Here is a 23,059-nt window from a genome sequence, read left to right on the forward strand (position 1 = left end):
CCCCGTCAAAAAGCGTTAAGCGAGAATATACAAAGCAGAAGATACTCGTGTACACATTTAACAGCCAATAACTGTCCACCTCAAGTCATTTTCAATACTTTATTAACAGCAGGCTACAGGTAACAGGTAACCAGCTTAGCTTAGCGTAATGCAGGTTGCCTGCTGTAACACGGAGCTCTCCAAACACAGCGATGAGCTAAAGCTAATGCTAAGCGACAAACAACTGTTAGCCTGCTTTCTGCGAGAAACTTTACCGACGGCCCAAACAACTAGTCCACTCATTTTGTTTAAGTATTCATTGTATGTAAAGTAAGAAAGACTCGTTATATACTCACCGACAACAGTCCGCTAGACAAAGTGAAGTTTAAAAGTTCAAAATGGAGGAATGGGAATTACGGAATTCCTTGCGTCAAAAGTTCTCCTCCCGTTTCCTCGCCCCACGAACTTAGTTTAACTGCGCCGCTCACTCACGATAAACACTCCCTCCGCTCGACGGCTATACAGAAAAGTATCACAAGAGCTCCAGCAAGTCAGCTGAAAAGTTTCGGTTAAGAGAATTTCGATGGCGTAACGTATTGCCCAACAATAGATGAGGTAAAAGGAGGAGGAGGGGGCGCTGGGCGGTGACCAAGTTCCTGAACTTCCAGGCAGCGGGGAAGGGAGGACACGGGCCACAGCAAGTCCGTAAAACCAGGAGGTGTTTTAGGCGTGGCGCTCGCTGTGTATGTCCATATATGGATTAATTACTGCTTCCATAAAGGCAGGAGTAGGGAAGAGCTATTTAAACTGTTGGGCGAAAAAACAGACTTCTGACAGAGGATGGAAAATAAACTGCAAGTAGTTATTATGAAGAAATCTGATTTTTAAATATGACATTTGATTTGAGGGGATTTTCAGACGTGACATTTTGTTGTAATAGTTTTTGTTTTGTTTTTTCTGCCAGGATTTCTTCGACATTCAATCGTAACGGCTAAACTAGAAAGCCATAAAAAGATTTACTCTTCTTAAGTCTGTCACAACAGAAAAAATAATCATTAAAAAACAGTGAAATTCTCCGTGAGCAAATCAGTTCATTATCTCGTATTATTGCTAACTCGTGTATTGGACCTTTGTCTCCTGTCTTTACTTTCCTCTCTGCACTGCACCACTCAGTGACAGCAATGAGGCGGTGTCGATAACAAACTCCAAGGTTTAAGGTTATTACCACAGGCAGTGGCTCTTTTGTCTGTTGCTTATTTTCTTACTGTCTCTCTGTGTGTGCGTCGCTAGCAGAATGTAAAACAGAGCCTTTTCAAACTGAAACCTTTTTGTGAAGTATCACGAAGACTCACAAATAGCTATTTGCGTTATATAGTGCTGTGCAAAAGTCATTAGAATTCTGCAAACTCTGTTTTTTCCTTATTTACTGTACTTCTATTTATCTTAGCACATATTTCATAAAACATAAATATGCAAAACTAGACGGGTGAATCAAAACTTTTGCACATTTTGTACCTTCTGTTAACTTGCTGATTATCTTCCTTTCAGTTGATTTAATTTTTAATTTTAACTCAATTTAGAGCAGCTCGATTTGTTTTAAACTAAAATTATGTTTATCTTTTGTTAATGCTAATGGGTTTTACATGTTAGCAACTCTGTATAACAGAATCCCCTAGGGAAAGCCAGCTGATGTGGCATCAGGTGCACAGACACAATGGGCACATTGAAGCGCCATTTATTCATTTATTATTAATAAATAAACATCATATGGAAACACTGCAGGCATTCAAGACAAGTAAATTAACCAGCATATCTATATCTAGAAATGCTTTGTGGATACGCAAACATGTGCAAATTCAACTCTTACAAGGTCAAGAGCAAATATATCTCACATATGTCGTGGACTGAGACATTTGATAAACATATTCAAGTGCTGGGTATTTTGGTTCAGGCTTGATGAAGTGTGAAAGACATAAATAGATTATCTAAAGAGGCCAGGTGCCACCCCTCTAGCCTCACTTTTCTAATTCACACATACACGCACACACGTATAGCAGTGGTAGCTTCAGTGCTTGGTTCTTGGTTGTATAGAACTAGCTGCAGAGCTGGCAATTAATAGTTTATTAATTAAGTTCAATCTGTATCCTCCTAATGTTATGTGTGTTTATGGCACAAGACACCTCTTAAAGAAATACAGTACTGTGAAAAAGTCTTGAGTTACCCCTCATTTTGTAACATTTTGCTTCCAAGGAGCCAGACTTTCTTGCAATATTGCAAAGTGTTTGTAAGTAAAAGTCCTCCAGGCTTTTCTTCTGCCATTGTTTGCTTTTTAGCCATTTTTAGTCCAGTCCTTGTACCTGACCACTTTCAGAGGAATGTGTTTTTGTGTTTGTTAAGCTACTTAACATGGACCTGTGAAAATCATGTGCTTGAGAAAGGGGGGGAATCCAGCAAAGACCTGACCTGAGAGGTACAACTGGCCTACTGTTCAGGAAAGCCACTAAAGGCAAACAGAGGAATAAAAAGACTGAAGTATGCCATATTAGATAAGAGCTGGACTAAATAATCTCTTATCTCTGTGCTGGTGTTGTTAATGTTGGTCAGCATTGCTACTGACCAGTCATATTGTTGTGACGTGATAGCTTTGGAATATTGAGAAAAAAGAAAACAAATTACTTTGTTTATATTAAACTCTTATGGAACAAATGGTAAGTGGTTCATTTTTTAAAAGTTATTTTATTTAACAAACATATGATCAAGTTAGCATTTCTTTTAGCCAAATTTAGATTACTTGTGTTGGTTTGCTCAGACAGCGTGACTGGTCAGTTGCAATGTTGAGCCAACATTGTTATGATGATGTTGTACACACAAAACCAACACTGGGGTGTCAGTTCAGACCTAAAAAGGAGTCGCAGCAGGTCTTTTGGAGCGATTAATCCAAGTTTGACATTGTGGGTTTTAATTTTTATGAGAATGTATGGAGTAGCTCAGAAGAGAGGAACAACAGTGAGTGTCCACAGCCATGTGGAAAATACAGTGGAGGCTCTGTCGTGGTTTGGGGCTGAATTTAATCCAGTGGTGTTGGATATCTTGTCTAAACTGACTGAATTATGATTGCAGAAAAGTACCATGAGATTTTGATCCATCATGCAATACCAAGTCTGATTGGCAACAGCTTCATATTCAAGCATAACAATGATCCCAAACACACTGCCACTGCAGTGAAAGCATAACTGAATAGAAAAACACACAATGGAACACTATCAGTCGTTGACTGGCACCCACAGAGCCTGGACCTCAACATTATTGAAGCAGTGTGGTTCAATGAAGCTTCAAAACTGTTAGAATCGCACAAACTATACATGTTTGCATGTTTCAATAGATCTCTGCACAATGGATCTGTATTGTCCAAGCAAAATATGAAGAACTGATGGGTGAGATAAGACTTTTCTACAGTGCTTCACGTCATGGTTCCAAAAAGAGAGGACAGTCATCAGTAATTCAAAGCAGTGGACACACAGAACACTACAATCAACAATGCTGTCTTGTCCTGCAGCCAAGTACAACTAACACACTTCTATTTGTTGGCTTGAGTAGGTGTTAATTAAGAAGCTCCACCAGTGCAGCATGAATTACAGTCTTGGAGAGAATGAGCTTACAAATGTACTTATCAAGCTCTTAATGAAGGCCTCGGAATATAATTATCTTTCAGAAAGACACTCCTTAATGTTTTTTGGGGTTTTTGTGCAATAATAATTTGTGAAGTAATTGTTTTCGCCATAGAGTTTTGACCATGTTAAAACTTAAGGAGTAATGGATTCAATTTCCATATTAAATTCTTTGGGATGGAGATACAGCAGTGAACTATCTTGTGTACATTATTAATTTCAGTGTAGAACAGAGAAAACCGGCATGTACATAGTGTAACAGAGATCTGTTTATCCAATTAATACTCCGTAGAGAAGACGGTTTAGATGTGGTGTAATTGTGTTCTTGAATGATGAATGTTTGTCTAAGTAACAGCTTGCTGGGAGGACAAGTTTGGGTGTCCTTGAACTTCATCTTTTTGTACCTGTTGGGCCCGACAAATGATAAGAGCGCAGCATGCTATAAATAATTCCTTCTCATTATGTGGAAGTGCACATGTTTGTCACATACTGAATGTATAATTGAGTGCATGCAAATCTTCAGAGTGTGGCACTAGAAAAATAGAAAATGCGGCAATATTATTTTGTGCTACGTCAGGTGAATATTACAAAAATCAAAATACAAAAATGGTATTTATGCTATCTTTCCTCTTAGCTTTCATGGATTCTATAGATTAGCTCTACATTTCTATTCAGGGGACACAGCATCTTATTGAATCACAGTCCTTGGCACTGCTCCACGCCGATAAAAGAAATGCTCACGGTGACTACTAAAGGTAAGCATCTTTCACAATTGTGTTATTATCTATTGTTTTTTTCAGTCATGGATGCTACTGTATGTTACAGCTTCCTGTCAAAGTAGTTACTCATGCTTTGACGGTGACTGAACTGGAAGCTGCCTCGTTGCTGGAGGAATTTTGTTCCCTGACATAAGGAACACAGCGACTATCAGTCTGCCTAGGACCACCTGACTCATTCTGACAGCTGTCCATGGAGCTGCATGATGTCATCTGCAGGCTTTCCCTTTCCTAAGCAAAACCCTGTACCTTGATTAGAAATGAGTGTGTGGTGATGCATGGCATCAGAGAGAAGTCAGCCGACTAGTGACGCTAATGATAATCAGTCATTCATCGAGACAGTCCAGCAAAGCGGAACAGAAACGTACATTATTCCAGTGGACAAACAATAAGCTCTTATGACATATCAGACATGCCTACAGGTAGGTGTTAGGACGGTGATGTCATAATATCAGAGGTCTGCCTTGCTTGTCTGATTGGACATATCGGAAGGTCACAGTGACCATGACTCAAACACTACTACACTGCAAATTCCTTGTAGCTTGACAAGATTTATTGTCTTAATTTTAGCCAGATTATCTTGTCCATCTTGTTTTGAACATTACAAGCTAGTTTCCAGTCTCATGTGTTAGATGATTAGACTTGTTTCAAGTATATATTACTTTTTTTCCTTATTTAGTCTGTATATCTAAAAATGAACCATTTTACATTTATTTCAAGCAAAAATAGCTTTTAGATAGAGTGTAAAACAAAAATTATCTCAAAATAAGAAACATTCACCTTTTTCCTTGAAATAAGAAAGTCACTCATTGGAAGGTATTTATTTCAGGTTTTTAAAGAAAGGACATCTTCAAGGTTATATTTTGTCATAACATAGACACTGTTTCTGAAATTGACTGGGTAATATGACGTAAAATCAAGTAGGTCTTCAACATCAGTCAGTTCAGTTGCTTGGGCAAGGTTGGGAATTGCAATTTCATAGTCAAGAAAGTCTTTGTTGAAACCCAAGGTTTCATACACCTGGTATTCAAAACAATAAAGTACACTATTAACAATAAAAATGTTTTTTACAAGTCCAAAGATAGGGTTTAAACCATTTGCTGAAATGAGTATAAGAGACCTGTCACAGATGTATTTGTTTCCATGTAAAATAAGCCACTTTACTCTAACGGCATGATGTATAGCATCTTCAATCCCCAAAAACTCTACAACCTTTGATTGCAAATGGTCCATATTAGCAACCTCTGATATAGGACCTAGTTCTTTCTCATTTACAAATATCGGATGCTCAGTTCCTGCTTCACTTTGGCAACACTCCAGCAGCTGATTGTGGTTTACAAGAGACTTGCACACATTCTTAAAGTTTAATTTGGATGACCATTGTTTAAAAAAACTGTGTTTAGACTCGAATCTCATGCACATATGACGTATTACAGGTCCCAGGGCAATAATTTGAGAGGGAAGATGCAGCATGTAATGTTGCTTTGGTATTACATTTTTTTCTGGGAATAGTTGCCTGAATTGTTTAAGATGATCTTCTATCATTTTTTTTAGTTTGGACACAGTTTGTAAAGACACAACTGGGGCAAAAAGTATTTTAACAATTTCAATTAAATCCAAAATAAACTGGATAAAGGGATTTTTCTCTACAACACTGTACAATAAGAATGGCAAAATCTTGATCAATATAAGCATTTGTCCAGAGGATTGTTTGAGTCTGTTGTCACTTGAAGCTAAAGTAGCAATACTAATTGGTGAAGGCTTGTCACGTATGTCCACTGATGAAAAAGGAAAGTTCTGCATGGCAGAATTAAACAAGTCCAAATCCAAATTTCCAGATAAAACAAGGTATTTCAACACACACTTAATTTCCATTGGTGCCACTCCTTCAAGAATTACATGCATAATATCCTGTGGCATCTGCTCTATGAGATTAAAACCTGGGAAATCAACTAATTTGCTTTGTCTATTTATGCCAAAAGTCGTTTTGAGCGAGGATTTCAAAAATTCGGTAGTTGCCCTTTCTATTTCAATGCACTGCCTAATGTGTCCGTCCAATGTCCGTCTGGTGAAACTATGTTCATTGAAATTTTCTTGCATTTCATCAAAAGTACACTCACAATGACGACATTTGCTATACGCAAAACCAACTCCTTCCTTAAATCCTGCAAGCTCATGCTGGGCAAGAGTGTCTCCACACACAGCAACAACTGCTCCGTTTAAATAAAATTCCCCATTGACAGTGTTAATCATAACACCATCGTACAGTAACTTCAAGTCCTCATTGATTCTCCGCAGTATTATATCTACCCCACACTCATCTATGTCCCTAGACTTTGCGATTGCGAGAAGTCTGATGGAAGCCAACTTTGATCTAAACTTAGGGTCTATGTTGCCTAAGGTGTAATAAAACATTAGTAGTTTATTTACACTCGCACGTGACCCTAGGGGGTTACACATTTCTATCTCATCAGAATAGAGTATCAGTTGTAAAGCAGAGTTCTTCTTTGAAAACAGTGGGTGGGTTTTGAAAATAATTCCATCATTAATGTCATACAAAAAACTGGCGTTGGGGCAACTCTGAGGTCCAGCACTGAGCATGTCAAATAGTCTTGAATTGGATAAAAGCTGTTTCAAACTTTCAATCAAAGGAATGTAGTAGAAAGACTTGTTTTTGATTGCAAGAACTCTCGATTCTCCCTTTTTAACTCTACAGGCATAATTGGAAATGATGATCTCCTCAGGTGTGACAGGGTTGAAATGCATCTGTGTTACACGGTCCTGTAGGTTTGAAGCTGCACATATGGGAAAGGGATCCTGAAAGTTGTCCAGTGTTGAAAGAACTTCTTGTTGTAAAGGTCCATTGCTGTCAGGTTGCCTTTCAAGGATGGTCTTTATTTTTCCCCTCAAGGACGTCAGAAGAGCTGTTTGATACTGTTGGACACCAAGGACAATGTTGTTGACACTCCTCTGATGGGGGGAAAAAAAACACATCAGAGACATGAAAGCGTAAATAGAAAATATAACAGAAGCAAAATGCAACTCTATTTCTTTAGCTCAAATTAATGAGCCACTGAATGTTGTAATTTACCAGTGGAGCAGTAGAAGAAGAAATCAGCCAATAATTGGCATTGTTTTGCATGACATGCCACATGCATGACTCACGTGGCACAAACACATTGCACCGAGCAAGATGGAGGAGCATGAAAGGTTACAACAGAAAAAGTGAACAAATGATTGCCTCATTTATTTTTTTTATGTAATTCTACTTCATTTGTCTTTTATGCCTAAAAGTGAACACATTTTACACTGTTAAGCCTATTTTAAACTGTTGAGTGTGCCCAGAGTTACATACATTGCAGTGAACTGCACAACTCTTGTGCTTAACTTCTTCGTAATGTACATTTGTTCTTAATAACTTATATAGGTGAAAGTAATAGCTGAATAAAACCAGCGATGAAAAACAATCAATTAATTGCAAAGATAGTGGACAGATTATGAAAAAAAAATCATTAGTTGCAGCCTTACATTGAACCAGACTTATTAACAAGTTAACAATGACACCCCCATAATATCAGATGAAGCAGTACCTGTGATAGGTGGCATTGCTCCCGCACACCAATAGCAAATGCAGCTGCACATCTGGCAAGATCAACAGTTTCTCTTTTACCCTACAGGACAAAAAGAAAAACAATTGTGTAAGAAAAATGACTCACTCAGAATGTGTTTCAAATTCCACCAGATGCAAAACAAAACAAAGAAATATTCCAAACTGTTGTACATTTTTGCTATTAAAAGATTCATACTACAATGGATAGCTAATGAAGCTGCAAATGTTATGAACAATTTAAGAGTTATTTAATGAAACTTAACCAATCTTTATGGAATCTACTCTGAAGTTAACTGAAAGAAAAATTTGAAAGCTGCTTGGTTCATGGAGCATCTAATAACAACCAAGGCAGGTACACAACACTGGTAAATAAGTTTATTTATTATGTTTAAGTATGGTAACTAAGCCTACATTGTTGTGCAAGCCTGAATTTCAGCGGATTCATGCATTTGAAATTCAGCACTGGCCTTCATACCTATTAAAATATTCTAATCAAGTAGTTTATCTTAGAAAACACATAACTTTAAAACTATAATTTTCACTTGAACTGAGTACATTTCTGAATTGGGGTAACTGTGCTTGGTTAAGGTTAAACAACACACATACATTTAAAAATTCGCGCGCGTACACACAGAAACACATAAAGTACATTACCTGATTCTGACGAGGTGTTTGAAGCTCAGCCGCGTCTTGCTCCATCACGTTCTGACTTTCCTGTCGCTCCTCCTCCAACACCTCCGATGTTACTGGGGGGTCTAGTGGTGGTGGCTCTACTTCAGTGCCATTGCCATTGCTAACAGTTTGTCTGGGTTCGGCAGTATAGTCGGCAAAAATGGCTGTACCAAAATTTTCGCCTCCTAATACATTTGCATCGGATGAAGCTGTCAGCCATCCTGTAGTCGGGTTCCCTGTGGAGATGTATTGTGGATGTGTGCGTCTGAGATGGTGGTAAAACGAGTTGAAAACACGGTAATCCTCGGCGCATCCATCGACTCCACAAATGACACGGAAATCTGGACTGCGACTGTGTGCAGTATTAATGTGACTTAAGAGAGACTTCAATGTTAACGCCACAAAGACGAAGCAAATCACACACCTCCAACAGGCCATTGTATTAGACTAAAGTCAAGCAAAAAATATGTTGCAGTGTGGAGCTGTTGCCGCGCTAGTTTGGGAAATACCAAGTTCATGGGGGGAGGGGGGTATTACAAACTGGAGCTGTAAAAACAAAAAATGGTCACAAATAAGGTAAAATGAAATAACACCTATAAGAGTTTATTTTAAATCAATGAAGAAGAAATTTACCTATCATACTGACTGTGTTTTATGAACGTACAAACCACTAAATTGTATATAGAAGCAAAAATTGAGATGTGCACCCCCTTCGTGTTCCATGTTAGTTGCTACCCAACTCCGTTTGAATTTGGAGTCACAGGAATCTTCTGCACCTGAGCATTGAAAGAAAAACTGTAAGAGAAAACTTCGTCAAGAAAGAGAGGTAAGCAATTTTAATTTTTCGAATGTAAGTAGTGTGTAGTCTAATCACTGTTTTAAAGTCAAGCGGACAGAATAATAAATTTAATTTGAGCGCGGGAAGGAGTAATGTAGCATGCTAACGGATGCTAGCGTTAGCTTAGCAGCCCTCGCATGTGGTTCAGAGAACATTATTTAGTGAAGTATCTACTGTAATGTTGTGAGAATTCCTAGCTATGCTATTTATAAGGGGCAGTATTAGCCGTTTGTATTAACTTAAGTTAATAGGCACACTGAGAATTTCTTTCAATTAGCAAGAGAGCTAATTAACCACATTCAGGGTTTTCCAATTGTCTTTGACTGATTTACTAGCTGCTTGAATTCCCTCACAAGGTGTGGGTTTAAATTAATATTTTGATATTAATTGGATTTATTAAAGTGGGCTCAAAACAGTGTTATTCAGGAATCAGGCTGGTTGGTAAAACAAGTAGCGCTGTGTATCGATTCAAAATTGAAACAGAAGATGGCAGCACTGTATGTACAAGGATGCCAGCTGCCGTTAAACCCCGAAGAAGAAGCTGTATCCCAGAATTCATAGCGCGGCCTAGCTCAGTTTCCAAAAATGGCGGAAGCTAGTTAGTTTTAAAATTTCTCTTATTACTCTTTCTAGGTCACAAAATAAACGTTTAACATATTTTCAGGCGAGAATGTAGCCGTGTAAACTTCAAATATCTGGACAGTTTATCAAGACACCACATATTTTCAAAAGCGCTCCGACGTTTTCGGAGACGTCTGTTACCCACTAGCTCGATAGCTAGCCGGGGTTTAACGCTCACTAGAGCCGTGAGAACACCGGACTCCGGGCGAACCAATTTCAAAACCACCGCCGTCTTTCACTACTCAGGTGAAACATGATATATAAGTCACTTAAATAACTTAAAAATGTTATTGTTTGGCTTTTTTCAGTATTTTATTTGTTCCTGAGTAAATCGGTTTGGCCGAGATTAAAGTTATAGTTTTTACACAGCTGAATAAACGTCAAGCAGACAGCTGATTATCAGAAGTGTGAGATGCTGGAGAATATACTCCGGTGTCCTGTTATATTTTAGATAGCAATGAGCAATCTGCAAATTTCTTTAAAATGTAATAAACTATCATCTTGCCTTTATTTTTAGTTAGCACATACCTTAAACATTTAAAGCTATAAGCTAATGATCGTTATGTAAGAGCAGATACTGCTGGTGCAATAAGCTGTACATTTTACGTCCAATGGATGCATGATCTGGCAGCCCTAGTCAGCATAATCTTATTGATGAAATTCAATGACACAAATCTGGGTGAGTAAAAGTTCACCGGGCAATATTGTATAACCCTTTCAGACCTCAGCTGGGCTGTCTGGACATTTCTTTTCTATAATAGCTTTAAAAAGGGTAAAAATGTTGAACAATCAAAACGATTCTTTGACGTGAATCAATTTGATTCTCATGGGACTCAATTAAGATTCAACTTTTCAAATGTTTTTAACATAACACTAATTGTAAACATTTGTCTTGCAGGTGACTGAGCAATGGAGAAGCTGGATGATGTTACAGTATCTGTCCTTAAAGGTTATATTTGATAATATATTTGTGTGTGTGTGTGTGTGTGTGTGTATATATATATATATATATATATATATGTATATATATATATATGTATGTGTGTGTGTGTGTGTATATATATATATATATGTATATGTGTGTGTGTGTGTGTATATATTTATTTATTAAAAAACAGTTATGTTTGTGCAGTTATGTGCTTGCACAGTTTAACTGGTGTTTGTCTTTTTGTTAGCTGCAAGCATTGACGAGCGCATGCTTTTAACATTGACCCGTGATGATCTGAGGGACCTTTTTTCTGGGCCTGAGCACTTTCTCAGAAGAAAACATATGTGGTCAATAATTCATCCTGAGGTATTATGTAAAAAATATTTAGTTCAACTAATCTCCAGAAAGTATGCTTTTATTTTAGCAGTACTTGACATTTTTATTTTCTCACCCTAAACCAGGAAGACCATCTGCTACCACAGAAACCTGAAACAACTTCTTCACCCAGGGTAGTTGCAACAGGCCCTCCAACTGCTGATGCTAATGTAAGCCAGCTGAAAACCTTGCAGCTCCCCAGTCCTCCGGAATATGTTCTGTACACCGACAGTGAGTTGGAGCAATGCCGAAAGAGTTACCTGGAGTTGGCCTGCTCCGGCAGGGAACAGGCATGCGTCATGTCAAAAGAACTGAGATGCAGATTGGTGAGAAATACAATCACAAGTATGGTGTCCCTTTTGAGAGCAAGCCAAGGCCAAATGGAGCAATACCCCTCTAAGACCGAAATCACTGCAATGGCTAAAAAAGTTGTGGAATATTATCCTATGCTGCAGGATAATGATGCAAGCGTAAAACACGTAAGTTCTTGTATTTGTGTCTCATATATAAATCATTTTGTTTTGTTCAGGGGGCATGATATATATGTATTTTCACCAGGAGAAAAGGCTGCAAAATATGAAAACACCAGTAAAAAGGCAAGGACCAACACCGGAGAGGGGACGGCCCAAGAGAAGGCTCACTGACCTCTACCCAAGGGATGAAGAAGCTGATGATGAAGATGCTGATCGCAGTTCTTCCTGTGGTGCATCTACTCTGTTATCACCTGTCAGAAATTCTGACAATGCCTCCACTTCATGTGAGTACATACTAGTAATTTTGTAAAATGGTTATCAACACACAGCCAGTAGTAGCTAATGTTTTGTGGAAGTCTACTTCAGTAACAATGAAAAACCAAAATGCTCTTGTACTTCTCTCTATCTTAGCTGACAAGGATAGTCGGCAAATACAAGCAAGACATTACAAAACATTACAAGAAATGTGTAAGAAGGCAAAACCAAACCAAGAAGATGTGTCCCAGCTATTAGACCTCGAGTTTGAAGCCAGAAGATCCTTCATTGACTCAGACACCATGAAAGAGGAGAACAGAGCTTGCCTCATCTTGGATGCATATCCATGCTTTAAAGAATTGCATCATGTAAGTTTTTGGAAGAGTTAATAAATAATCACTTTAATTTCAAATATATTTGGTGTGGTAGTAAAGTTATTTTGATTTTATTTGTCTACTTATTTTTTTAAACCTATTGTAGGCGTTGGGTGAGCTTCGCAGAATTTTGGATCCCCACAACAACAAGTTCATCAGTCAAGTAAAACTGAGATGGGAAGAATTCTGCTCCAGGGTAGAGTTCTACGGTGTGTCAAAGAAGGCAATGAATCCACCAATGACCATGGACAAAAGTAAGTTTTACCATTTGAATACAAAGTTCTCATCCTTTAAAATTTATGTTTATGAAGGTTTGTTTCTGCTTTGTCCAGCTGAAGCCCACCTTGCACTGATGAAGGCTCTTCCTCTTTCCCACACCTGCCCATCCACCAAAAAAGATGGGGAATGCTTCTGAAGCATTTCTACATGTCCTGAAGGTAAGTTTTATAAAATTTGCTTATAAAGATCTACAGAAAATTTGGCAAACAAAATATTTCGGTCAAACATGACTCAAAAATGCTTTTTCAGTTTCAGCCGAAAGACTTAAATCTATAATTTATTGTTTTCATTAATTTATAACGTATTTAATGTACACGAGTGTGGTCACATAAGGAGTCGCTTGATAAACCATAAGTCAAAACTACTATAAAATGTGTGTAACCAACAAAGAACAGGATAATGACATCTCCAACGTTATGACCAAATCCCAGCAAAAAAACATACAATTAACATAAGATGTTGACTGTCATGTCTTTTGTGTCTTGCAGCCTACAGAAGATCCAGATGCTGTCCTCCAGAAACGAAGCTTGTCATGTCCAGTAGTGATGTTCGATGGCTGCAAGTGTGTCATTGCTGTTGGTAATTTACCAGTTACAACATTTGACAAAGAAAATATTGGTGAGGCTATGATATATGTGATGGCATACTTTTATGCACTCCATCTGACTTACCCCAAATGCGTGGCAACCCTGCTGTCTGTCATTCAGACAGAAGTTCTCCAGGATGCCATTCATGAGCATGACACTACATCATCTTACAGAAAAGCCCTGGCAGAATGGCATGCATTTATTGGAAAGTAGTGTGTAAATTTCAGATAAGATTAGGAGAGGGCACTTCTGTTTTGTTTTTGTTTGTTTTTTTTTTAATCTGGGTCTTATTTCTAAAATGGAAAATGTTCATTTACTCACCCAGACAAGTTTTGTGGTATTTGGTGTCATTCGGAAGAAATTAGAATCTTTGTGGTCTTCCTATGTCACTCGTCAATTTTAATGGGGCAATGGCGAAACCTCTAAGGCTGTTGAAATGTTGAAACCACTTAAACTCATAATGTTGGACCTGTACTGTTCAATTGTATCTTTATTATCTGCAGGTTATTGTTAAAGTGGACAAATAAAGATGGACACTTTTACTCTGTTTCAGTTTTGTTTTGTCCTTAATCAGCAATATAATCTTAAAGTAGTGTTTAGCTAAATTTAAAAAGAAGAAATATCTTTAAAATGATTTAATGTACTAGTTTTTAGATTATTTGCCTTGATTTGTTTGTTAGAATAAGTGTTTTATGCCTATTTTCAGATTTAATTTCTTCAACATTTTACTTAGAACAAGTGGTTAAAGCTTATTTTAGGTTTCAAGCCATGATTGGTTGCCTGGAATAAGTGTAAAAGACTTATTTTTAGCTTTATTATCTTTATTTGTGGCCTACAATCAGTGGTTAAAGCTTATTTTAAGTTTCAATTGTTCTAATTTGTTGCCTGTAATAAGTGTAAAAGACTTATTTTTAGCTTTATTATCTTATTTGTGGCCTACAATCAGTGGTTAAAGCTTATTTTAAGTTTCAATTGTTCTAATTTGTTGCCTGTAATAAGTGTAAAAGACTTATTTTTAGCTTTATTATCTTATTTGTGGCCTACAATCAGTGGTTAAAGCTTATTTTAAGTTTCAATTGTTCTAATTTGTTGCCTGTAATAAGTGTAAAAGACTTATTTTTAGCTTTATTATCTTATTTGTGGCCTACAATCAGTGGTTAAAGCTTATTTTAAGTTTCAATTGTTCTAATTTGTTGCCTGTAATAAGTGTAAAAGACTTATTTTTAGCTTTATTATCTTATTTGTGGCCTACAATAAGTGGTTAAAGCTTATTTTAAGTTTCAATGTTCTGATTTGTTCCCTGGAATGAGTGTAAAATACTTATTTTTAGCTTTATTTAAATCTAGATATTGTTCTTATTTCAAGAAATCTTATTAAGAAAAAAACACTTACCCCATGGGCAGATAATTTCACTTGTTTTAAGCAAATCTTCACCAAAAATAAGTGTATTTTTCTAGTATTAAGGAGGTGGGTTTTTGCAGTGTAAACTGTTCTTTGCAGTCTGCTGAGCTCCACCTGCTGATTTAGGCTTTTTGATCACACTCTTCCCTGCTGTCCCAGTGGAGCTGCTTTGACAGAACCTCTCCTTGACTTACAAAAAAAGCAAGGAACTAACGAAATAACCCTTTTTCTGTTTCTGGGTCAAGTATAACAAGTATAGCTATGAACTGATCTGAACGTGCCTCCTTTTCACTCTTCACACGTTTCTTACTGTTTATTCAGTAGTCTGGCATTTGGCTAGGGTCAGTGTCACTACTGGTAACACGAGCAAGGGTTGCACAGGTAGTCCAACTCCTCCAGGATGTCACATCAATACTTGCCATTGCCAGAAGGCTGGCTGTGTCCCCCAGCGCAGTCTAAAGAGCATGAAGGAGATTACAAGGAGCTGAGAACAGGCTCGCTGAGAGCAGACTCACTCTGAGCACATGTGACAGACTGAAATGGTCTGGAGAAACTGTGGAGAACATTTTGCTGTAACATCGTTTAGTATGACCAGTTTGGTGGTGTGTCAGTGATGGTCTGGGGAGACATATCCATGGAGGGACACACAAGCCTGCTATTAGGTATCTTAGGATGAAATCCTTGGCTCCACTGTCAGACACTGATGCAGCAGGCCTTGGATTCCTTCTGATGGACAACAGTGCCCAGCCTCATGTGATGAGAAATGCAGGCAGTTCCTGGAGGATAAAGGAACCACTGACTGGATCCCAGTGCTCACCTGAGCTATAACCAACAGAAGACCTCTAGAACATTATGTTTCAGCCCATGCAATGCTGTCAGGTTGCACCTCAGACTGTTCCAGAGCCTAGCAATACCTTGGTCCAGGGTTAGGGGTTAGGAAGGAGACCCCCCAGGACACCATCCATTATCACACTAGGAGCATATTGTCAGGCATGTATACAAGCATGTGGGGGGCATAAATACTACTGAGTAACACTCACAGTAAGCACTTTCAGCATTTTCAGGGTTTCGTTGCATTCAGTTTTCTGGAGATTGATCATTTTCATTTTCAACAAATGATTTGGCATCCTTTCATGTCTAACATATTTCCCAGTCCAAACGAGTGTAGATATCCAGCATGATTCACCCCCCCCCATTGAGATCTGATGTGTTTTCACAGTGTTCCTCTAATTTTTTCAAGCAGTGCATTTCAAACAAATGTTTTTTGCAGAGGTTCTACTTGCGAAGGTGGTGTTAATATTAGGTGATGTTGATGATAGGTGATGTTAATAGGAAAACAGTGATGCAGACTATACTATACAAGCATCTCTATTTTTTTCTCTCTCCCTCTTACTTGTATTCATCATGTTACCTCTATTGCCAGATGGGTTTTGCTGATTAGAAGACAATCGTGTGTTTATAATCACTTTCACATAAACAGTGATTACTGACTGGTATGCAATTACCACCAGGCCACCAACCACGAAATCACTTGTCATTCACAGTACAAAGAACTATTCTAGAAACCTTGTTTTATTCCAAAAGTCTCTTGAGACCCGCTGCCCTAATTTCTCATTTTCCAAGTGGGATTCAGGCTAAAAGGAAGGTGAAGTGTGTGATAGAAGCCACAGAATGAAACATAATGAATTTCAAAGCGATAATGAGTCACAGGTTTAAGCAGCTGCCAAAGTGTTTGAACTAAGCACATTCGCGAGCTTCAAAAATACAGTAGGATGCAAGCTTTGTTTTGCATTGAAGCACTAATCGTGTACACACATACACACTCATAGCATTACCAGCAGTGAAATGACTGAAGACAGCTTATATAATGTCAGACTCTACCTTACAGAAGAGATGTTTTTTTGTTTTTTTAATAAGGGACGCTCGGGAAATGTCTGCACCACAGGCTGTTTATATTATAATCTGTGACTTCTGATAGAACATTTTATACACAAAGCGTGTATATATTTATACATATGTGTTTATAGGTAGAAATGTATTTCAAGTCACATGTGTCACATAACCAGGCGTGATTTTAGGTGGAACTTGAAGAGAAATGGGTAAAAAGAGAATCCACAAAAGGATTTGGGCTGATGGAAAATAAGACTTCTTTGAAGTTCAGAAACTAATCATAAAAGTACCACAGTAACCTAAGGGCCTTATTAAAACAGCTAAAAGAAAAAAGAAAGAATATGTTTTTGCTTGCGACTTCTAATGCGCTGAAAGAGCTGAAGCAGTCTATGTAGGAAATAAAACAATAAAACAAGCAATAAATAGATGTTTGTGAATAAAATAAAAATGGATACTTAGTCATATTATTAAAGCCTGAAATCCAATGTGGATTTGGTGTGTGTATAGTTATGAGTATGACTACTCACTAAATATTCATTTCATAGAAAATAATAAAATGCCACTCTGAGTCAATGGCTCTATAAGCAGAATAGAGGAAATAGAATTTTACAACACTGTGAGGTGGCGTTCTCTCAGATATACAGTAAGAAAGACCTCGAGAGTTGTGTGGCAAATTGGAAATTGAATCCGGCCTGTGATAGAGACAACTTCCAAGCTGGGGAAATGACCTTTCAATATTAATGATGCAGAGAGCTATGACATCATCAGGACCTGATTGGGTCCATGTGATGTGTAGACAGGCCTGTAGAGAATATCAGCTCTCCCCGGCTCCACTCATGCCATATTTATTATAATAAAAATTTATCAAACCAACTGCTCGAAGCGTCACTCAGTGCAGCAGCAGAAATGTGGCAATTCAGCCGGCACTACCTACCATTTTCCACACAGCTGATAATAAGTCAGATGATGTCATTTTTTTCTGGCTGTAGCTCGGGCAGAACTGAAGCTCAAACATTTGTTTGCTCATGGCCTGTTTAAAAGGTGCCTCACACAGTGTATTGTAAAATCAAATTACTTCCACATATAACGAAATGTAATCACCGTCACAGATTTACAGAAGTCTTCCTAAGGCAGTGAAACAATGGAAAAGAGGGGAAGTAATGCTCTTTCTGTGTAGTCGGCCATGACTTGTTTTTGCTGTGCTGCAAAGCGCGGGTCATTGAAAGCATAAAATTCTCGCACATTGCAGAAAGAGCAGCGAAGGAAAGCGAACCGCCGCCGTTCTGACGTTGATTCTTTCCGATGTGAGGACTTCTGGTGGAGGAGGTTGTCACCAGAATCATCGTTTATGTGTAGTCAGTCACTTTCACTTGATATGGCACTATGCTGTTTGAATGGATGATGGATAAAGTTTTCAGAAGCACCTGATAGTGTTTGTTTGTTTGTTTGTTTTTTGAATAATGAATAGAAGATTGAAGAGCTGATCTACTGATATGCAAAAACCTTTTACGAAGAGAAAAAGCACACAAACTACAACTGCAACGGAAATGGTTATGCATTTAGTGTTGACATTTCTGCCGTTTTGCCAAAACTAACATGGCAAACAGCAGTTTTCATTCCTCCAAGAGTACTTACAAACCTGAAGGGAATTCAGCAGACGTGTTGAATGTCAGAACGCGTATGGATAATTACCCATAAATTATCCAAAATGACAGTTTTTTTTACCCGGTCTGTAAAAGCAATACCTGCAGGTGAAAACATCAGTGTGAAGAGGTGATAGCACAGGTAAACACGGCAGGGATGTGCTGCGGTTTGGAAACAAACTGGTACTTGGAAGCGTGTGGTTGCTGTGTAGCTGCTTGCTGATAGCTCTAAATAGTGAGATACAATGTTGAAATACTGCAGGACCAGACAGCAATAAACACCCAGTCGTATCCAGGGTCCACCACAGTAAACAATCGCCGGGTATCTGTCAGCTGGATGTCTAATCAATCACCAGGATGTGTCCAATTTAATGCGCTGTCAAGAGAGGTTTATGGATTTCTATTTTGACGCGTCAGTGTTGCCAAGCGGGAATCCCGCACGTCCATTATCAAAATTCTGTAATATATGAGGAAATAAATTCTGGAGTAGCAGAAATCAGAGTGCAAATTTCTTAGAAGGAACGTATTAATTGACTGATTTGGAACATGAACTGTGCATCACATAAGCAAAAGAAACGTTTGTTACTTTTTATTCCTTATAGAGGGTGCATACTGTAGCAGTTTGTGTCAGATGCTGGAGTCAGGAGAAGTTCAGAAATCATACTGATCCATGAAAGAAAAAAAACAACTAGTGAAAAGCAACTGCTTGATAACCTCAAAACAAGCACAAAGAAGAGTTGCAGATCTAAATTATTAACATTCGCTTGATAAAGATGAAAAGTAGTATAAATAAAATATTTAAGAAATATGCAGAAGCCCTGGTGTGTCCAATTAAGAAGACTACAAACAGCAACTGAGGTAGTCAGACACTTGGTGAGGCATTCCTATATTTTATGTGATCTTAAAATTGTTGAGGATCTGTTTTATTTTGTGCTTATTTGTACCGTGTGTTTTTTTTAAGCAGTCAAAGAATAAAAATTTTACATTGGTTATCTATAGACATGACATTTAGAGATTTCTTTCTTTTTTTTTTTTAAATCAGAGGAGCCAAGAGAGTACACATCCACCTATCCATCCATTTCCACAACTTCTTATCAAACGTAATGTCACAGGAGGGTGGCTGGACTGTCCCAGCTCTCATATAGCGAGAGGTGCAGTATGTCCTGGTCCAACGTCTTGGGCATGCACTGTATACATTATAATGTCTGCACTGAAAATAAAAAAGGCTGATGTGTTACACCCTCTTAGGATTAATCAACGCGCTGTCTTATATTAGATTACTTTACAGAGCTGTGTGCTTAAATCAGATACTTTCAGTTTGGGTCTGTGCTATTTCAGTAGCTAATAAGAGACGGTTTATGCAGACAGGGGGTTGAACCCCTAATTGGCTGTCTGAAAAGTGACATCATTATCACAGGGCCATCAGTAATTGCTGTCTCGCTTGTCCACACCCACAATTAACTTTATGGCCCAGCACTCACCTCAGCATCTCATTAGTTTGCTGGTGCTACAGTTTAAGTGTTCGCTATCTATCTATCTATCTATCTATCTATCTATCTATCTATCTATCTATCTATCTATCTATCTATCTATCTATCTATCTATCTATCTATCTATCTATCTATCTATCTATCTGGGCTCAAGAGGTAAAGCAAGTCATCCACCAATCAGAAGGTTGGTGGCTCGATCCCTGACTCCCCCAGAATGCTAAAAAGCACTTAGTCACAGATAAAAGCGCTGTGTGACTGGATGAATGTGTTCAAGTGATCTGATTGATTTTGTGATACAAAAGTGCACATTGCAGTATAATGTGATTCAATATTTCTTTAATGCGGTGACATAATAGTCCCATCCATATTTTAGTAACTCAAATCTAAGGGAAATAAACACTTTCATTATTATTCTGATAAAAGAATATACATACATTACACAAAACACACTTCCTTCAAGAGTGCATTACGAAAATGTCTTGTGGATAGGATGAGTCTTCATCTAATTATTTAATAATTATTTTAAGCAGCTCAGTGTGTGATTGTGTCAGCTTGAAATTAACATATTTACTCTGGGTTATTTCTTTAATTTTTTGGGTCAGTTTGTCCACTTCTTGGCGATATTAGCAGATATTTGGCAGAACTTGGTGTATCTGGAATGCCATGGCAGACAGTGTCACTCCCCCACCCCCAAAGCCTTGAGAACTAATGTGTGCGCCTTTAGCTTATGTTTAAATATCTGTTTACTTGGCTGTGAAAACAAGTTAGAAGAAAAATTCTCCTTTTTTCAAAATGTATTGTTGTCCAATGTCTCATAAAGCCACAAAGAAAAAATTAGCACAAACTGTGCTTTGCTTGCAGTGGCTTCACTTCTCTGTTGCACTGGGACCCATGGATCACATTGCTATGAAAATAGCACAAATACATTCAAAAGCATTATTGCTATGTCCTTGCCTTCTGACTGGATCGGAAACAATCAGATTGAACAGCTTAATTCGTGTGCTAGCATCTGTGGTATTTCAAATCTATGCTACGTGTTCAACTTTAAACACCATTCCTAACACAGTTATTATTTTTCTTGATGTTTCAGTAATGGAGCTTTCATTGAAAATTCTTCTAATTACACTTTAATATGTACATGTAAGAACCTAAGAGAAAGAGAATGACTTATGTCCAGAAAAGGATCCCACCCTGTCAGTTTGAGTGACACAGCTGAAATGCACTCTGTAGCGGCACATCAACAGCGAGATAAAGCCCATGGCGGAGAAAACTAATCCGAGGGTTAAACCACTGTTGACTATTGCACTGACGCGTCTTTGAAGAAAGACAAAGACAAGACAAAGCGATAATGAAAGGCGTCACATTGCAGTTTCATCTGGGGAAGAACTGTAGCTGCTCCATTTAACATACCAAGGTTATCTAGTGACAGCAGACAAGCCTGAAAAAAAATACAACAAGCCTGTGACAAATATAATGCAGCCTATCCAAAAAATGTGTCATCTCTTAAGTATAATGAAACCATTAGGCATGAAGCATGAAGAGATGAGAATAACAAGTGCAACGGGAAGAATGACCCAGCTGTGTTTTATAAAGAATCCGAGAGTGAGGAATGGGTTTGGAGGAGCAGAATAAAAGGGAAACAGAAAGGAGGGGAATGGACCTGGTTAAGAAGAAGCAATGATCAAAGCACAGGAATATGGAAGAAGTCCTCGTCCAGTGTCGGTGTTGCAGGATCAGGAAACCACATTGCATGTATGTCAGAGAGCTGCGTCCTGCTACAGTTAGCACCTTCAACCAATTTCTCGGTGATTTCTCGACTTATTTTCACAGATTGTGGTAAATGTTTCACACATTATTGAAGGGAATATGGCCACAAGTAGGACTTCCTTATAAAAAATTTATCCCGACAGATGTGCACTTCTGGCTTCCCCCTGCTATGTAATTCACCAGGCAACAGAATTGAGTGTAAAGCTATCTGTGCTCAAGTGCATCAAAAGCTGCCTTGCACCTGGTCGTATTGGAACAATACGCTGACTCTGACAAAAAACTAAATTACGGCTGGGAACGAGCCATTAACATCAATATAATTGAGTCCCTTTATTGTGTTGCAGTGTGTATGCAAAACATTCACTGGAGTGGAATTATGCATACATGCAATTTTAAATAGCGTTTGGAATGAAGAAAATGTTCTGCTTGTGAGGAAAATTGAGCAGCGGGCAGTTAGAAACAGATATTTTTCTCAGGGCTTGATGAAGCTTATAAACAGAACTAAACTAAGAGGAATATTTGTTGCACCAAATCAAGACCACTACTTAACCGTGCCTCCTCGGTTTGTACCTTCTTGCATGTCTGTTTTTCTCGGTTGATTTGGTTCAATTGTCTGGTGATGACAGTTGACTTTTTCAAAGCTGTTCGTAATGGTGCGCGTCAGAAAAAGCATTTCTCGTTGCTCATTATTTTAAAAAAAACATAACCTCCACCAAGGAGGTTGTGTTTTTTTTTTAAAAGATCCTTTTTTGTAGCATTTTTGCCTTTCACTGTTTAGCAGTGAAAATAGGAAACTAGACACACAACAAGGGGCTGCAGGTCAGACTCAAACCCAGCTCACTGCCCCCCAGCCATCTAACATGTGATCGCCTGCTCACCCACTGAGCTAAAGTGGCACCTAGAAGGTTATGGTTATGGTTTTTGCATGCATGTCATTCTGTCTGCAAACACGACAGCTCAAAAAGCCTTGAATGTGTTTTGATTAAATTTTGTAGGTGTATAGAGTGGGGTCATGTTAACATGACCAAGGTCTTCATAGTCAGCTTAGTTTTTATTGGTCAGCAATGGACCAAAAGCCTTATAACTTAAAAATTATGAATCCTACAAGTGTGGTGTGTTTTGTTAACATATAGAAAGTACCACACATAAAGATTTTAAATATCACACCTGACCTCCGACCTCTCCTTCAAGGTCAATAGAATGATCTCAAGGTTAAAGTAATAAAAATGCTATATTGATCTATTTAAAACTATGTTTCTTACTTCCATTGTTTGTATTGATGACATATAGGCATATAGGGAATGATATTGGGGATTACATAAATAATGCTAATTTAGACCTCTGACCTCTTTTTTTAAAATCAAATAAGGTCAAACTTTCATTAAATGCATTTTATTTTTCAGAGAAGTGATGCTTGTCTACAGTTTTTCTTC

General features: G+C 38.1%; 2 protein-coding genes and 1 pseudogene across 3 annotated transcripts in view; 1 reads left to right on the forward strand and 2 right to left on the reverse strand.

Moving 5' to 3' along the window:
• The window catches only part of ctnna1 (catenin (cadherin-associated protein), alpha 1), a 78,853-nt gene extending 78,210 nt beyond the window's left edge, over nt 1–643 (reverse strand). Inside the window, exon 1 of the mRNA XM_085421664.1 lies at nt 336–643. The gene's annotated coding sequence lies outside the window, so the exon portion shown is untranslated. The remainder of the gene's footprint in view (nt 1–335) is intronic.
• A 4,413-nt stretch (nt 644–5,056) lies between these two features.
• On the reverse strand, nt 5,057–9,531 carry LOC146677395 (uncharacterized). Its single transcript, XM_085421672.1, has 3 exons — nt 8,688–9,531; nt 8,014–8,094; nt 5,057–7,393 (listed from the first exon to the last, which is right to left on the reverse strand). The coding sequence occupies exons 1-3, from the start codon at nt 9,141–9,143 to the stop codon at nt 5,249–5,251; spliced, it is 2,682 nt and encodes an 893-aa protein (XP_085277798.1). The 5' UTR covers nt 9,144–9,531; the 3' UTR covers nt 5,057–5,248.
• Nucleotides 9,532–9,569: 38 nt separating this feature from the next.
• LOC146677396 (uncharacterized) lies at nt 9,570–14,132 on the forward strand (annotated as a pseudogene). Its single transcript, XR_014913631.1, has 9 exons — nt 9,570–10,410; nt 11,063–11,113; nt 11,340–11,458; nt 11,554–11,946; nt 12,026–12,224; nt 12,352–12,563; nt 12,676–12,823; nt 12,902–13,006; nt 13,337–14,132. The product of XR_014913631.1 is annotated as an uncharacterized LOC146677396 (transcript).
• Nucleotides 14,133–23,059: the final 8,927 nt, after the last annotated feature.

Source organism: Rhamphochromis longiceps, linkage group LG2, assembly GCF_057381845.1.
Source record: "Rhamphochromis longiceps isolate RC_006_pf linkage group LG2, R_longiceps_female_GT1.1, whole genome shotgun sequence".
Classification (NCBI taxonomy): Eukaryota; Metazoa; Chordata; class Actinopteri; order Cichliformes; family Cichlidae; genus Rhamphochromis; species Rhamphochromis longiceps.

Excerpts from the sequence above, each read along its gene's own strand:
- LOC146677395 (XM_085421672.1), bottom strand. The coding sequence starts at position 9,143 with ATGGCCTGTTGGAGGTGTGTGATTTGCTTCGTCTTTGTGGCGTTAACA. Across the intron at positions 8,095-8,687 it reads AAACACCTCGTCAGAATCAG|GGTAAAAGAGAAACTGTTGA; the intron begins GTAATGTACTTT and ends TTTGTCCTGTAG. Across the intron at positions 7,394-8,013 it reads AGCAATGCCACCTATCACAG|AGGAGTGTCAACAACATTGT; the intron begins GTACTGCTTCAT and ends TCCCCCCATCAG.